Genomic DNA, 17,633 nt, shown 5'->3' on the forward strand with positions numbered 1-17,633 from the left:
ATATATATATATATATATATATATATATATATGTATGTATATGTATATATATATATTACTTAAGGATCTCACAGTTTGATGTAGCCCATGTGAATTAGCTATCATATCAGTGTTTAAAATATTAAATATATAATGCATATCTTTACAGCAGTTATTTGCAGGGTTTTTGTTTTGGGAGAAATTCTGTATGATTATGAACCTATAATGATGCAATTATCTACAACAGCAGATATGATTTGTTACAAGACAGAATCTGCACAATACAGCAGTTAAAATTGACTAATATTCGCAAAGTTCTCATTTTATTTTTCTGTGTAGTTATGATTTGCTGCAATGACTACGTAATGCCCAAAGTCCTAAAGTGACTTAAAAAAATTATTTAAACAGCTTTACAAATCAAATAATATGGGCATTTTGAAAGAAAATGTATTCCAATATGTTTTAAATATTCCAAAAATCAGCCCTGTTCACTTCCATTGTGTTTTATTTTATTTTATTTTATTTCATTTATTTATTTATTTTTGAAGAGAGTCCAGAGTCCACAGCAGTCTGTGATATCTGTCAAGTAGTAGTAATATTTTGTAGAGCTATTTAGTGGAATTTAGTGCAATGTCTGAGTTTATCACATTTATCAGACCACAGAGCATGATAGAAAAGTACCTGTTTAATATAAAGCATCTTTTCAGATAAGGACATAGAAAGAGAATGACATATTGAGAAGAAATGTGTGAAGAGAGCAGTTAGGAGATGTAATGTTCATGCCATCTTCCGAGTATACATTTGACCTTGTAAGAAAAGTAAAGATCTAGAATACCATAAAGTACATCTGGAGGTCATGGGCTATTTTTCCCTCACATAATACTTAACACAAATAACAGAGATAGCCAGTCAGGAGAGATGTTACAACCAAGCTGGAGACTACTTTAAATGTCTCACTAAATGCTACTGTTTTGTTTTAGTTTTAATGTAGTTATTTATTAATTTCCACTGAATGTAGGCCTACACTACACCTTTGACAAAAAGGATGGATTCTGATTGTTTCTTACTATAAATGCTCTTAGAAAAAAAGTGTTGGTCTAGTGTTTAGTGCACATTTTCTGCATGTTGAACTGTGGTGCTTATGGTGGTGACACAAGTTTGGCTTGTGTAATTTTTAAGCTCACCTCCTTATCATCATTCTTTTTATGCTCCTCTTACGCATAAACACATTTCATTACACCAAATACACAAAATAATGTTCTTTTTAGCAGCATCACATGACCCCTTTAATAAAATAAAATACAATTAAATACAAGACTTATGATGAACTGGCTGTCTAGACCATTTTCGTGCTTATGATGAGATGCTTTGATAGGCTTTAGCATTTCTGTGACACCACATAAGACAAGTGGTTAATAAAATAAAAATAATAAAAATAAAATACAAAAAATAAGTAAAATAAAATAAAAAAGACTTGTGGTGGACCGACCATCAATACTGTTTCCTTGTTTCTGACACAAGATGCTGGGATAGATTCTAGCATTTCTTGGACCTCACATTAGACAAGTGGTTAGTAAAATAAAATAAAACAATAAAATCCTTTTGCATAATAAAGTAGCACCACATAATTAAGAATTAAATAAAAACACAGATATTTTCAACATCTTCCAACCAAAATTTCAAAGGTGTTGAATGATGAATACATCTCCATTATAATTTTAAGCTGCTCAGTATTCAGAGTCTGTCAACACAGTCTAGAGAACACCATCCAGCTTTCTGTAAGAGCACTTCTAAGATATCATCATTGGTCAGACAACAACCCCATAAACAGTGGTAAAAAAGGAAAGGCCAGTGAGAAACAGGGAAATAAGGCTGATGTCACTGTTAGCTGTTGATCTACATCAAGAAAATGAACAGGGATAGAAAAAGAAAAATTAATTTTTAGGAGGCGGCGGAGAAACATAAGTAGAAAAGGTACAAGAGCGGATGGTGAAAGAGTGAGAGGAAGACAGTGGCAGCAGGGTGCTTTCTAAGGGCTCTCAGGGGACATTTTGTGGAAAGCTTCCCTCCCTGTGGCGGCCCGCAGGCCTTTAAAGAATAGCAGCGGGATGTCAGTCACTGGTGTCGGCACAGGAGAGTGAGTGAGTGCAGCATAATGATGAGCCATGTGGGTGTATCGGTGCGAGGGCTAAGCGATCTGAACAGATTGCCTGTTCTCTGAAATGTTAAATCAAAATGCAAAACAGGAGTTGACCGGCCTTCCTCTCTAAACAGATTCACCAGCATATGTGTGGGAGCGTGGACAGCTTCTCGGGGAGCACTAATATTTTAAAGGTAATTAAACTGAACCTCCCACTGACTGTGAAGCCCTCGGTCTGCCTGTTTCCAATTCCAGTTATTTTAGCCATCTTCAGGACTGAAGAAAAGGTACTATTTTCTAAGTAGAAAAATTATCTCTAAGATAAGCCGGTTCTGTATTTCAGATCTTATTTCAGTTCTACTTACTTATCAATCCTAATTCAGATTCTAAAATATATTCTAAGATACCAAATTTGGTTGGTAAAGATAATCCATCATTTTAAGCAGAAATAGCTACATATTTAGAACTGAAAACGGTTTGTAACACCAGGTGTACACTGTGATGCTGTTCTTTATGATTGGTGATTGTCAGACTGCAAAAAAAAATAAAATACATTTGAAAAGAAATGCTGGGTACAAGCAAAGTATGAATGTGCACATGTGAAAATATTTTTTTTTATGGTCAGTGTATGGAAAAGGGCAGTGAGATCATCTAAACATTTCCTTCAGTATTCCAGGGAAAAAGTTATACATGTTGGGAAAGTCAGGAGGCTACTGAACACAGAATTTCCATTCTGGAGCGATCTAATACTTTTATATTTGTTAAATTACAGACTTCAATATATCTCCAACCAAAGGTCCTCATCTAGAGGGAGCAATCATTTCTCCCTAACAGAGTTATTCAAGCTTAGACAAATTACATGTTGGTCATTAATTGATAGTCTTCTTCCAGTCATACCAAAGATCCTGTGATTTGCATATAGGCTACCTATAAACTATTGAAAGGTGAAACACTGACTCAAAGTGCCCCATTATGCTTTTCGAATATTATCTTTCATGCATTGTGTAATATAGCTGTTTGTGAGTGTAAAAGGTCTGCAAAGTTTTAAAGGGGTCATATGATGCGATTTCAATTTTTCCTTTCTCTTTGGAGTGTTACAAGCTCTTGGTGCATAAAGAAGATCTGTAAAGTTGCAAACACTAAAGTTTCAAAACCAAAGAGATATTCTTTATAAAAGAGTTAACCACGCCTACCTAAAACGGCTCATTCTAACACGCTCCCACATACCTACGTCACGATCTGGGAAGGTTTGCATAACGCCTCCCAAATGTTCACGCAAAGAAAGAAGGCGTAACTTTTATTCTCGCTGTAGTATTGTTGACGCTGCAGCCATGTCCTGAAGACGCTGTGTGCTTCATTGTGAAAGCGAAACTACTTTGTTTGGTCTTCCAAACGAGGACGATATCCGCTTCGTCATGCCTATAGCTGATCTGTGCTGGTTGCTGAGGGAATACATCAACTTTCACCGTGGACTAAGCGGAGTCCAGCAGGCCTTTAAAGGCCTCAGCTCACTCTATCCCGGCCTCAGCGCACGCTAAGCCGGGGCTTCCCCTCACGCTAGGCCGCTGTGTTTTTCATTTCCACTGATGATTCAAACGTGAGTTTTGGGCAGTAGAGTAGCACTTGTTGTTTGTCATTTCTCCGATCACAAATGCAGACAGAGTTTTATGTTTACGCGGCGCGATGCAATGCAACACAACGTACGCACACCTCGCTTTTTCAGACCGATTAGATTTGTAAAAATCGACGCGTTTCAAAAAGGCGGGGCATAGAGGAGAAACAATAATGTACAGTATGTGGAAAATAATGTGTTTTTTTTTACTTTAAACCGCATAAACACATTTCATTACACCAAATACACAAAATAATGTTCTTTTTAGAAGCATCATATGACCCCTTTAAAGATCAAAGTGCACAGTAAATAAAGTTATTGTCTCCCAAACGAAAGACTCTAACGAGTGGGTAATTTACTAGTTGATTTGCTTAAAGTCTACTTTGTGATTCTGTTGACAAATGTGTTTATAGTGCATTATATTCAACATGTTTATTGCTAGCGCATCAAAAATAGATAGCGCAGCCTTTACAAGTAATTTGCGTGCAATGTATCTGGTTGCCATGACAACCTCACACACTTGCTTTTGCTCTATGCAATCATAATAAAACCACTTAAATGGTACAAGGAGTGTGAATTTGTACGTTTACTACAGAAATGCTAAAATGTATTTAAAAGTTTGACTGACCAAATCGACTGGCTTGGCTTGAATCCCCTTTTGCCTTCAGAAATGACTTCTTTGCATTCTTTGTGGCATAGATTTTACAAGGTGCTGGAAACATTCCTCAGAGATTTTGGTCCATATTGTCCTGATAGCATCATGCAGTTGATGCAGATTTGTTGGCTGCACATCCATCATGCGAATCTCCCATTCCACCACATCCCAATGATGCTCTTTTAGATTGAGATCTGGTGATTGTGGAGGGCATTTGGGTATAGTAAACTCATTGTCATGTTTAAAAAAACAGTTTGAGATAGTTTAAGCTTTGCTAGAAGCAGCCATCACACGATGGTTACACTGTGGTCATAAAGAAATGGACATGGTTAGCAACAATACTCAGATAGGCTGAGGCATTTAAATGAGATGCTCAGTTGGTACAATTGGTACTGTACTGTTCTTAGCAGCACCAACAACCATGCAACGCTCAAAGTCCTCTCTTCACCGTTCTGACGCTCGGTTTGAACTTCAGCAGATCGTTTTTACCATGTCTACATGTCTAAAGTTGCTGCCATGTGATTGACCGATTAGATATCTGCATTAACGAGCAGTTTAACAGTCGTACCCAATAAAAAAGTGTCCGGTGATTGTATGTAGCAGTAGCCTACTTTTTCCCCATGGAAAAATGGCAGGATTTCAAGTGCTGAGCATGAAGACAAGACAGCTGCAGCCATCACAGCACAAAATGTGTCTGTCAAAGACATAGCAACACAGTGGCGAACCATACACTAAAAAATGGGAAAGATGTTGAGGCAGCCATACCCTGCAGCATGATCCACTGAGAACATACGATTATTTGTTGGGACTGAATCCAAGAATGTCAATTTAATTGATGTGTGTTCTAAGACACAAGAAAAAAACATAGACAATGATGTGCTAAGAAGCCATAACTCATTACAAAATTGACAAGGATATATTTTAAGGTCTGAGGAAAAGTAGTAAAGAAAATGTGTCTCGAAAAACAGCAGCAAGATGCATTAGACTAAAATACATATATAGTTTAAGCAAAAAAAGTATAACAGAAACATTAAGGACGCTGTAACAACAACACTGTAACATTCAAAGACATTTTGCACAATCAACATGTGCAATCAGCTAAAACCTCATACTGTATTAACAGACACTCAGAAATTAAGATAAGACTTTCTTTTCATGCTTTCTTTGTATCTCCACAACACAAAGAGAGAATTACACTTTTTCTTCACCTGAGTTCATCAGACAGAAAGAAACAAAACATAAACAAACAGCCTGGTGTGAAGCACCAATGGTTAATAAACATACTCTATGCATCCACACCAGTAGATGTCAGTATATATCACTGGGACAAATAAGAGAGAGCAAAAATCCAATCAAAACGAATGTTTTGTAGCTTTTAGTATAAATATGTTAGCCTTAAAGGTAACATATCATGAAAATCTGACTTTTCCAGGTTTTAAGTGCTATAATCAGGTCCCCGGTGCATCTACCAACCAAGGAAATGTGAAAAAGATTAACCCAGTAAGCGTCTGAAAAAAATGAGTGCATCTGATTTCGCTCCCCTAGTGACATTGCAAAGGGATTTCATTATAATATTACCGCCCCTTAATCTGCACGTTTCCACCATAGACTGTATAAAAACATGGACGTAGTGTCCGTGATGTCACCCGTAGGTTTCCGAAGAGCGTTTTTGAAGCCTAAAGTAGGCGGGTCCGGCTGTCGCCATCTTGGCAGCGCATCACCGCGCGTCACTCCCGGATAATCGAATATGGGCAAAGAGGCGGGAAAAACCACACCCACCTCGACGGTGGTGACAGCAGCGGCAATCCACCTGTCACTCAAGTGGCCACGCCCTTAATTATGCAGAACTTTAAGGCTTAGTGGGTTCGATTCCCAGGGAACACACATACTGGTAAAAAATGTATAGCCTGAATGCACTGTAAGTCGCTTTGGATAAAAGCCTCTGCTAAATGCATAAATTAATTAATTCATTCATTCATTAATTTAAACGGATGAGTTATAAAAAAATTCACCCCCCCTCACAGTTGTCATGAAGGGCAAAATTAGCTATATAGACCAAAACCACTTTTTGTACCAGGCTGTAAACATTTTTTTCTGCTGTAAAGTTGGGCATTTTAACATGGGGAGTCTATGGGACTGACTCCCGTTTAGAGCCAGCCTCTAGCGGCCAGTCGATGAGTTGCATCGTTTTAGTCACTTGTTGGTTTCACAAGATTTTGCAAGCAACAATGATGTACCAGTTCTAATGCTAATGTTCTGCCTTTGGCTGCACTGATGAGCATAGGACACTATTTAGAGTCCCAGCCTCAGAGGAGACAAGAGAGCAGTGGATTTATAGATTTATTTACTGTATATTGCTGCTGCCACACAGATCTAATATAAACATGCGGTTTATTTCCCAGCTGTTTACCTTCACAGACATAACCGACTGTTTTTGTAACTCATGAGTGTTTTTAACGTAACCCTTTGTGAATGAGAACTTAGTTTAGTACTCACATGCTGTGACAGCCGATTTCTGTCCGTGTGCTTCGGATGTGTGCACTCAGAAAACCATATATCAGAAGTTTAAACTAATATGGTTTAAAACGCATGATTTCAGCACAATAAACATGATAATCAGAACCAAAACAGATGATTTTTAGCAGGTCCGAGCTGTAATGGCGCAACTCTATTCTGGAAAAGGAGGCAGGGAGCAGCAGCTCATTTGCATTTAAAGAGAAAGGCACGAAAAACAGCATGTTTCTTCTTCCACCCAAAATGGGCATTTTCAAAATGATATAATAAATTATCTGTGGGGTATTTTGAGCTGAAACTTCACAGACACATTCTGGGGACACCATAGACTTATATTACATATTGAAAAAGGGGCATAATATCTCCTTTAAGTCTCCTTTAAGCTAATCTATAAAAAAAAGAGTATTCCAAAACAATGACAAAATTTGCATATAGAAGATTTATGATTTAAGATTTTACAGTCTCTCTCAACCACCAATATGAATGGACAATTTTAATGACATCATACTTCATCAGCCTCTCATAAAATTTTCAGTGCTTCTCAGCGCCAATCATCTGTGCGAGACCACAAAACTTATCCAACCCATTTGAATTCTACACATACTACACAGAATGCTGTATTTTAAAGCACTATAGAAGAGTTATTTGATACGCCCCACCTTGACTTCTTATTTCAATTGGAAATATGTAATAAAGCATTGAGGGGAAAAAATACACTCATCAAACCACTTTACTGGAACTTTAAGTTAATAAAGTGTTTTGATTCGATTAATGCAAAATCAGCTGCAGTTGTTGTAAATATTGGTATAGGGATCGTTAGTCTTTAAGTCTTTTATTAGTCTTTGTCCCTACTGTTCATACCCAAATCTATGTCAAATTTCAAGTCATTTGACAATATTACTGTTTTCCATGCTTTAGTGTGCTGGACATTGTGTGTTTAAAATAATGTAAATATTCAATATTAATATTTATATATATATAAAATATATATATTAAATTAAAATAACTTGGACTTTATACTGACACCTATTTGTGTAGATTCAGCATGAAGCAAAGACAAGAGTTTTAAGAATGAGATAAAACCCCATATTCAAATGTGTATTTGTAACTCATAATTAATTTTTTTATGCAGGAACAATGCCCTATAATACATGTGTTATGTAAATAAAATAAGTAATATCAAATGCAAAATGCAACTTTTTCATTACAAATCTTTAATTACAAATATTTTAAATACATTACATACAAGTTTTATTCTATTAAGAATAAATATTATATTATTCTATTTTATTCTATTCTATTTTTCTATTTGTATTCTTTTTTATTCTATAAGTTTTCTGATTATATATAAATAAACATAAATGCATAAAAGTAAATTCAGTAGTACGCTTTATATTTCAAAGACAATTTATGTAATTATGAAATTACATATAAATATGTACTTAAATCCTACTTTAGTGGCCAAAAACACTCTAAAGTTCAAAAGTTCTTAAAAGCTGATTGCATCTAATATAAATTTATATTATAATATTTTTTATTTAATTGCAATTAAGATGCATTTGAGTGTCTGAAAACATTTAATTCAGTTTGCACATTCTTTTAGAGTATATTATTTCCACAATAAGTACTCTTTTTAAAAGTATGATAAAGTGTACTTCAGTTTTTTTACAAGGGTTTATGAGCCTTGATCTCATTTGACAAAATTTTTAACATTTGTCGAAAGTAATTTCTTTGTAATTTCTTTCTTTCTTTTTTTATTTATTTTTATGTATCTTTAACTAAATCTGTAAATGTTGCTGAAATGTGGTACAAAATGTCTGCAATATTTTTTATGGCCTTAATGTAAATACTAAGACCCCTTCTGCGTTGACTTTCTTCACGTATTTTCAAGCAGGTCACTGCAATGATGGGGAACCATTTAACTTCTCATCCAGAGCTAGCCATCAATTATTTACAGTCTCCTGTTTAAAATTTAAAGTGCCACACATTAACGTTCGCAGCACCTACACTTTCACCCTGACCATCCTCCACTGATCCGCCACCCCTCCCCATCCTAGAAAACGGCCACTGATAATGAGTTGCTTTCGCCACTGAACTGGAGATGTTAAATCAAGCCAGGTCAAAGGAGACAGCATGGGTAAGGGCACAGGCCAGGCATGTCTGATTACATTTCAGTCTTAATTGGTAGCGCAAGAAAAAACAATAAATTCAGCAAAAATGTTGTAGCACATTGTGCAGAGCAATGGGATTTTTTAAAAACTTGAATTTGTAAGCATTAACAAGATTCGCAAACTGTGGAGGAGGGAAAAATATATTCAGTGAATAATAAGATAAAGAGATTCACCCAAAAACGAAAATTCTGTCATTATTTACTTACCTTCATGTTGTCCCAAACCTGTGGATATTTTGTGGAATGTAGGTAACAACTTTTGTTGACCATTGACTTCCAAAGAGAGAGAAAAATTACACTTCTCAAGACATTAAAAAAATAACTTCTATTACGTTGCAAAGAAGAAAGTCATGCAGGTTTACAGGGTGAGTAAATCATGAAAACATTTAATTTTTGGGTGAACTATCCCTTTATATTTTATTCTGTTCCTCACACAAAGCTTCAGTATGATGCTGTTTCAGAAGACATTTATTGTGACAATTTACTGCCCTATAGTAGAAGTCATATAGCCTTTACAGTGATTTTTTTGTTGTTGTTGTTGGTAATATTAGGAGATTGTCATTTACTGTAAATACTGTATATATGGTTTTGAATGAAGTGTATGAATAAATTATGACATTATACTTTTTAAGTGTACTATTATTTTAATTTATCCTGGCAAACTGTTTGTCAGATAATCAGTCTTTTACAGCCAAAAACAGCCCTATTCATGGAACAAACTAAATACTTTGTCTTACACTTAATTTCCTCAAGCAAAATTTAAATATTTTATGCAGCATTTAAGCTGCGGTACTTCTCATAATCACAGAGGAATCACTAAATCATGAAATCTATCTTTGTGCATCATCATAAAAAACAGTTCATTTCACACCAAAAACAACCACTTTCCAATATAGATCCTGTCTTATGTATGCACACAGCCTTTGATCAAAATTATAATTTTTTTAACTTCCAAAAACGAACCCAAGCTCAAACTGTCTGACTAACCTGGAGCATTACTGGACTCAAAGCAAGCTCAGGAAACGTTAGGAAAGATAAGATGACTCTGCTAGACTAATCCATTCTGGTGTCTGAGAGAGAGAGAAAGACAGAGAGAGAGAGAGAGAGAGAAAACAGCAGAGCAGTGACACAGGGTAATCCTCCAGGGTCTTGCATTAGCGCACTAAATTAAAGGCGGTATTAGATTAAATTGGCTCTCCGATTTCAGGGGTGTAAGTAAAATTCTAATTTGCATTTTCCACTGCCGCTTAAGATATAATTAGTTCAGGGTGATTCCCAGGTGCAAAACACTGACAGCAACATCCAGCTGCTTACTGGGAGTTTATCATTTGTTAGCAGCAAAAGGTGCAATCAGCTGGGTCTACATATATGTGTGTGTGTGTGTGTGTTTGTCTGTGTGTGTGAATCGGTGTGTGTTTGTGTTTTGTGTAACCATACATATAGTTGGAAGCAAGTCAATAATAAACTGAAAAAAAGTCAGTATATTTTAGTCTGTGTGTGTCCGCAGATGCTTGTGTAAAGGCACATGGTTCTTCTATACTTGTCGGCTCAATATAAATTAATAAAGGCTGTGTGTGGGCTGAGGATGCTAATCAGTCTTACAGCAAACTCAGATCACCCTGCATTTCCACACATACTAAGTAGAGCTCCAAGAGAATATTGTAAAATATTATTACAATGTATAACAGCTGTTTTCTATTTTAATACATTTTAAAAAGTAATTTTTTCCTGTGATGGCAAAGCTGAGTTTTCAGCTGTCATTATTTCCGGTCTGTCACATGATCCTTCAGACATTATTCTAATATGCTGATTTGTATTACACAATCTCAAAATGAAGATTTATTAAATAAATAAATAAAATAATAGTTTAAAAAGTTCCAAACTGCCATAATGTCCTAAAATAAAGTAATACATTATTAAACTTTAGGTGAAGTATGGTACATCTGTTTCATAAGCAGCAACAAATGGAATAGCAAAAAAACCAGACCACTTCATCTGCCACTGGTCACACTGATGGGATTTTGAAAGGCTCTGAAGGTTCTGAAAGCGCCACAAATAAGCACTGCTAATGCTATCATGAGAAAATAAACTTATAGTAGCTTACATATTGTCCATGTATATTAAGCTGGGATAGTTAAAAGTATTTTAAAATCAAAAAATGTCCACACTCCACCTATCACACATGAGAATCACATCAACAATGCCAAGTCAGTGTTCAGAACCTTCGCCTGTACGTTCTTGGTGAAGTAAAGAGAAGGAAGTAGAACAGCATATACTTTATCCTAGCTGCTACAACACCAAACACATGTAACAAACAACAGTCACACTCAACCTTAACCTGCACACAAGTCAACAGACTTTAGAAAACAGTATTAACAAGTATTTAGATAAATTTTCTAAATACACTCAATCAGCAGGTGTAGAATACTCAATGTGAAAATATGCTTTAGGCCCTATTAACAACTGGTATTAAAGGGGTCATATGATGTTGCTAAAAAGAACATTATTTTTTGTATTTGGTGTAATGAAATGTGTTTATGCGGTTTAAGGTTCAAAAAACACATTATTTTCCACATACTGTACATTCTTGTTTCTCCTCTATGCCCCGCCTTTCTGAAACGTGTCGATTTTTACAAAGCTCATTGGTCTGAAAAGCGAGGTGTGCTCTGATTGGCCAGCTATGCAGTGCATTGTGATTGGCCGAATACCTCAAGCATGTGACAGACATTAGTTTCGCTTTCACAACGAAACACACAGCGCCTTCACAACATGGCGGCGCAACAGCAATACTACAGCGAGAATAAAAGTTATGCCTTCTTTCTTTGCGTGAACATTTGGGCAGCGTTATGCAAATCTTCCCACATCGTGACGTAGACATGTGGGGGCATGTTAGAACGAGCCGTTTTAGGTAGGCGTGGTTGACTCTTAACTTTTATAAAGAATATATCTTTGGATTTGAGACTTTAGTCTTTGCAACTTTACAGACCTTCTTTATGCACCAAGAGCTTGTAACACTCCAAAGAGAAAGGAAAAACTGAAATCGCATCATATGACCCCTTTAACATGCTTTTCATATGCATCTCCTGTAACCACTGATTGTGATTGCAGTTCGTTGAAGGGAATGTCAGTGCCTGTTGATGTCAGACACACAAGTCAATGTGCAATTTTCAAACCTTTGTTTTGGTGCATTGATTACATATTAGATGAGTAGGTAGTCATTCGGTGTTGTTCGAGATGCATTAGGACACATTAAGGCTGATTTATACTCCAAATTGGTATTTCTTTAGACACATTATTGTCTTTTCTTTATGTGATTCATTTATTCAACAATAATAAAAATGCTTTCGATTGTTTTTCCTATTTCTTTTTCAATGTGTAAGGATATTAGGATGAGAAACTAGACGTTCCACGTCCCAAGTGTGATAGAAGAACAGCAGCAGGAATTTTCCTATTGCTCCCATTGTGGGAGAGATCGACTAGCCTCGTCAGGAGACAGTTTCTATAATTGGTTAAAATGACCAAGTGCAGAGAAGGATGGCTCTCTGCTGAAAACCATTTCCCAGCTCAGCTTGGAGCAGAGCCAAGCCCTGGGTTGTTCGGATGCGTTCCAGCCCCAGCCTGACTGGCAGCAATTAGGGGTGTCTGAGCCAAGCTCAGCTTGCGCTCCGCACAAACACCCCTAATTACTGCCAATTAGGCTAGGCGGGTAGGCAGATTTGAGAAGCTGGGGGGATGTTCAGGCATGGGTGGGCATGGAAACAATTTTCAAGGGCTTAGAAACGTGACTAGAAGGAAAGGTTAATGCTTTTGAGTGCACGGAGGGAGAGAGGGAGGGGGAGTGTGGTGTCTGAGCCGTCGTCTCACCTCTAGTGATGAGCCAGGCTTCTTTTTTAGCTCCTCGCATTTCCGAAACTTGCAGATCTGGTGGCCTGTCTTACGGTTCCGACAACTGCTGCACACTCCACAGTTGATTAGCCTCCTGCAGGGCGCGCAGACCCCACACCTTTTCCTTTTCTTTTTCGCTGGGTTTCCGCTGGATGCGGAGGAATTATTCTGTGGGCAGTCTGCCAGATTGGCAATTTGAAACGCACTGTCTGTAACGGCTGCTGAGGCTGCGGGGGAGTGAAGGGCTGTCATGACGATGACCCCGGGAGGTAATGAGATGCCCCCTAAAGCCGGAATAGCGGAAAAAGTTCCAACACGTTCCGGGAGATTCATTATCTCTGCTTCAGCAGCACCACATTTCAGCTTGTTCATGCATTCTCCTGCTAAAGGTCTGCAGTGTTCAGGGGATAAGCTAGAGAGGAAATTATTATTTGCCATTTGCAGCGTCTCTGGCGGCATGCCAGGTTTCCCCGGCCTTTGGGAGTCGTTTCTATGCATGCTGGTCCTATTAGGGTTTATTGCTGCTGATTTCCTTCCCCAGAGCATGCCGTTATCACAGTTCCAAGGGGACACACCGATTCTGGCGCTGGGAAAAATTGGTGTTGTTATGCGGGCAATCTTAGCGGTCTGTGGAAATGCCCCATTGGTTTTGTAAAAGTTTGCAAACGACCTGTACCTTTCCATTTCGGCATTGTAATCCAACAGCTGGCTTAATCCACCGTCCTGAAGATTATCCTTTTGCAAGAGTGACACGTCGGTGCTCTGGCCACTTTCAATGCAAAGTGCATTGTTAAGATTAGACATGACTGCTAAGTTTCAAGTGCTCACAAGAAAAATTCAGGGGAGAGTGGCAGTTGTTTTTTGTCAAGGTGAAGCTTGTTAGACACAACACGTTACCATCCTGGTTTATCCTCTCCACTAAAACAAGAGAACAACAATTACGGATACAAGTGACAAAAATTTCCTGTGCATCATCTCACACTTCCAAGTTACTCAACTATAGTGAAAGGTTTTTACTTCACGTCAAAATTGTCAAAATTTCTTTTTTTTCTCTCCTGATTGCTTTAGCCATAAAATTGGGATTCTAATCTCGTGACTTACCATTGTAGCTATGACACTTTTATGTGGCATAACCATAGGAAACAGGCATAATCATATGTGAAAGTCATGTAATTTCATCACCAAGATTGAAAAAATATATTGTCAGTACACTGACTTCCCAGAAAGAAATGGTAAAATTAGATCATTATTTGCTATATTATTTATATAATGGGACCAATACTTGGAAAATAAAAGTAGCATCATAATAGAAACAAAACATGCATGCACATTTAACATGTTTTTTTTTTTGTAATGGATATCTCAAATATAAGCAACCTCAAATTTAAGTCTCTAATTTAAAAAAAGAAAAAACAACAACATGTGTTGGAAAATAAAAGTAGCATCATAATAGAAACAAAACATGCATGCACATTTAACATGTTTTTTTTTTGTAATAGATATCTCAAATATAAGCAACCTCAAACTTTAGAAGTCTCTAATTTAAAAAAAGAAAAAACAACAACATGTAATCATGCATTAAGCAAAAAGTTCTTACGAAAATATGTCAATATTATAATAAAGCACATTGTCAGGATTCACCCAATGATACAAGGATACTTTGTGAGGCTCACTTCAACCAAGTCCCAGACCTTGGCAACTGTAGTGTGTGGGGGGATCCATTTCCGATCTCCCAGTCTGGCTGGGTTTTGTTGCCACAGATAAAAGCCTATTAGACACATCTTCCTCTACTTGCATTACCTTTCACTAGACTTTCTCTCACTGACTGTCTGTGGTAGATTGCAAGATGACTACAGCAATTCAAAGCTCTGTTAACATCTAGTTCTGAATTTAATTTACCGATAATTGGATAAATACTGGATATCTAAGACCCTGTCATTAATCATCTGAGACCTCACATGAAGCCAGTAATGTTTTTATTAAGTTTCTTAAAGAGGCTCATGCTGCTTTATAACTTCCTAATTAAAGGCAAACAGAACAAAACTGAGTAAAAAAAAAAAAAAAGATCACTTTACACTCACAAGCATAAGAAGTTTTCTATTCTGAGCAATAATGCACAATACACTGATGATGCAAATCATTAATTTAGTATTATTATCATCGCTGTTGTTTTTAATTTTTCTGTTCACGAGTAAAAGGTGCTTTTAAACCACTGATTTTCAAGCTGTTTAAACAAAGTTCAGAGAATAAGAAATATCCGATACTCAGAGGAGACTGAAAGAGGTCGAGAGTAGACAAGTGTGCCGTCGAGTACAGCCCGAGACATTCAGATCAAATTGCGACCTCACATGAAGCCAGTAATGTTTTTATTAAGTTTCTTAAAGAGGCTCATGCTGCTTTATAACTTCCTAATTAAAGGCAAACAGAACAAAACTGAGTAAAAAAAAAAAAAAAGATCACTTTACACTCACAAGCATAAGAAGTTTTCTATTCTGAGCAATAATGCACAATACACTGATGATGCAAATCATTAATTTAGTATTATTATCATCGCTGTTGTTTTAAATGTTTCTGTTCACGAGTAAAAGGTGCTTTTAAACCACTGATTTTCAAGCTGTAAACAAAGTTCAGAGAATAAGAAATATCCGATACTCAGAGGAGACTGAAAGAGGTCGAGAGTAGACAAGTGTGCCGTCGAGTACAGCCCGAGACATTCAGATCAAATTGCATAATGGAATTTAATCACTCTGGCGCCTTCAAAACCACCCGAAATAAATAATAAAACAGTGGACATTCAGAAAGCATGCGCCACTATAGCTAAGCGAGAGAAAAAAAAATGAAAGAGCATCACCTACCAGACAATCCAGACACTAGAGCAGCACATTACTGCGATGAATACACAATAAACACACGCCGAGTATTCACTACAAAAAACACCATCTTTAAGCACAAAACGCCATTCTTCATGCGAAGAAAAGTAGAAGAAAGGGTATATGTTTGTGATGGCGTCCGGGTTGAGCCTGTTGTCCGTGGAGCGATGACTGGAGGTGAGGTGTCTCCTGTCGCTGTGTGTGGCTGATTGGTGCTGAGGTGAGGAGGATGGGGATGTGGACACCAACTGATCATTGGCTGGAAATTACTATAGAAACACCAGGAGCTCTGGGGAGGGGGATGCTCATCAATCTCCACCGGGAAACAGCGTGCTTTCTCTCGCTGTTTGGCAACTCTTTACATTACAGTCTCACAGATTACGTGTAAGTAGTCTAATCAATTACAATATCGAGTGTATTTAAAAGCAGTTACAAAATATATTTTCATATTGGTTTGCCTCAAAACCTAGACACTTTGGCTCATAACCCTGCTGTCAGAAAGGCAGTCAGCTCGTTAGGCAAGTATGCAGGTAAAAACTAAATGTTTTTCTGGTAACCTAATGTGCTTTACTGTTTTTTTCAGTCAATATAATTATTTACAAATGTAACTTAATATATGAATTAACAATGTTTGGTTACACTAACAAAAGTTTTTTTTAAGTGTGTGGGGGGGATCACTAAGTTCCGTTAGCACCACATATTTAAAGCTGTGAAATACAAAAGAAAACATTTTGAAGAACACGTGGAAGAAGACATTGACATTGTCAGAGACATTTTGTCACACAGAAGAAATAACCTACATTTAAAAATACAACTCCAATTTTACTATTTTTGTACTTTATAGGCCAGGTTCTAATTGTATTACGTAGTATCTGCTTGAGTAATTAATCTAGGCACTGTAAAGTCTTTTACAGTCACTTCTGAAGACTTCTAGAATAACATCAACTGAAAGAGTTTTGAGGGCTTAATCAAAACAAGAAAAAAAATTCAATTGTGAACTGGGGGAAATATTGCTTAGGTCAAATAGTATTATTATTATTATTATTATTATTATTGTTCATAAAAAATACCAGAATGTGACTCTGACACTCATATGTTTTGACCAACTATAATCACTGTGGTGACAAACCTGTTTAGCTCTTAAGTTTAGGATTTGCACATTTTTATCGTGTAATATAGCGAAAACAAATGCTAATTTAATTGAATATTTCTGCTAGCTTTAGATGTATTTTGTACATATTACTGAATGTGTATCAACATGCCTGCAATAATATTACTAAAAGCCCAACAGTAGGGTCCAGAAGAAAGAATGCTTGTCAAAATTCCTGGTTACAAACTAAACTTCCCAAAATCCTAAAGCACAATCCACCAATTAGCTAAGTCCTGTTACCATAGATATATGATTTGCAGGGACAGTGCACCCCCAGTGGCCTGGGTTACCCATTCATCTTGTTCAATTTCAGACATGAAATGAATCTTAAATCTTAAAAGAAAACTTTAAAGCTATTGCAATATTTTAGGTAAATCAAATATTTGAAAATTGCAGGAAAAAATAGACTGTCTATTTTCCACAAAAATATTAAGCAACAAAACTGTTTTCAACACTGATAATAATAAGAAATGTTTTTGAGCATCAAATCAGCATCTTAGACTGACTTCTGAAGTATCATGCAACATTGAAGACTGGAGTAATGGCTGCTGAAAATTCAGCATTGCAATATCCCAAGAATATATATATATATATATATATATATATATATATATATATATATATATATATATATATATATATATATATATATATATAT

At 36.6% G+C, this 17,633-nt stretch overlaps 1 protein-coding gene across 1 annotated transcript in view; it reads right to left on the reverse strand.

Annotated features, from left to right (window-relative positions):
• cxxc4 (CXXC finger 4) overlaps positions 1-15,873 on the reverse strand; it is a 24,357-nt gene extending 8,484 nt beyond the window's left edge. Inside the window, exons 1-2 of the mRNA XM_016285399.1 lie at positions 15,811-15,873; positions 12,935-13,873 (exon numbers count right to left, since the gene is read on the reverse strand). Of these exons, the coding sequence (XP_016140885.1) occupies positions 12,935-13,759 (825 nt within the window). The 5' untranslated portion in view covers positions 13,760-13,873; positions 15,811-15,873. The remainder of the gene's footprint in view (positions 1-12,934; positions 13,874-15,810) is intronic.
• Positions 15,874-17,633: the final 1,760 nt, after the last annotated feature.

The sequence above is a fragment of the Sinocyclocheilus grahami genome, unplaced genomic scaffold, assembly GCF_001515645.1.
Source record: "Sinocyclocheilus grahami isolate Dianchi unplaced genomic scaffold, SAMN03320097.WGS_v1.1 scaffold196.1, whole genome shotgun sequence".
NCBI lineage: Eukaryota > Metazoa > Chordata > Actinopteri > Cypriniformes > Cyprinidae > Sinocyclocheilus > Sinocyclocheilus grahami.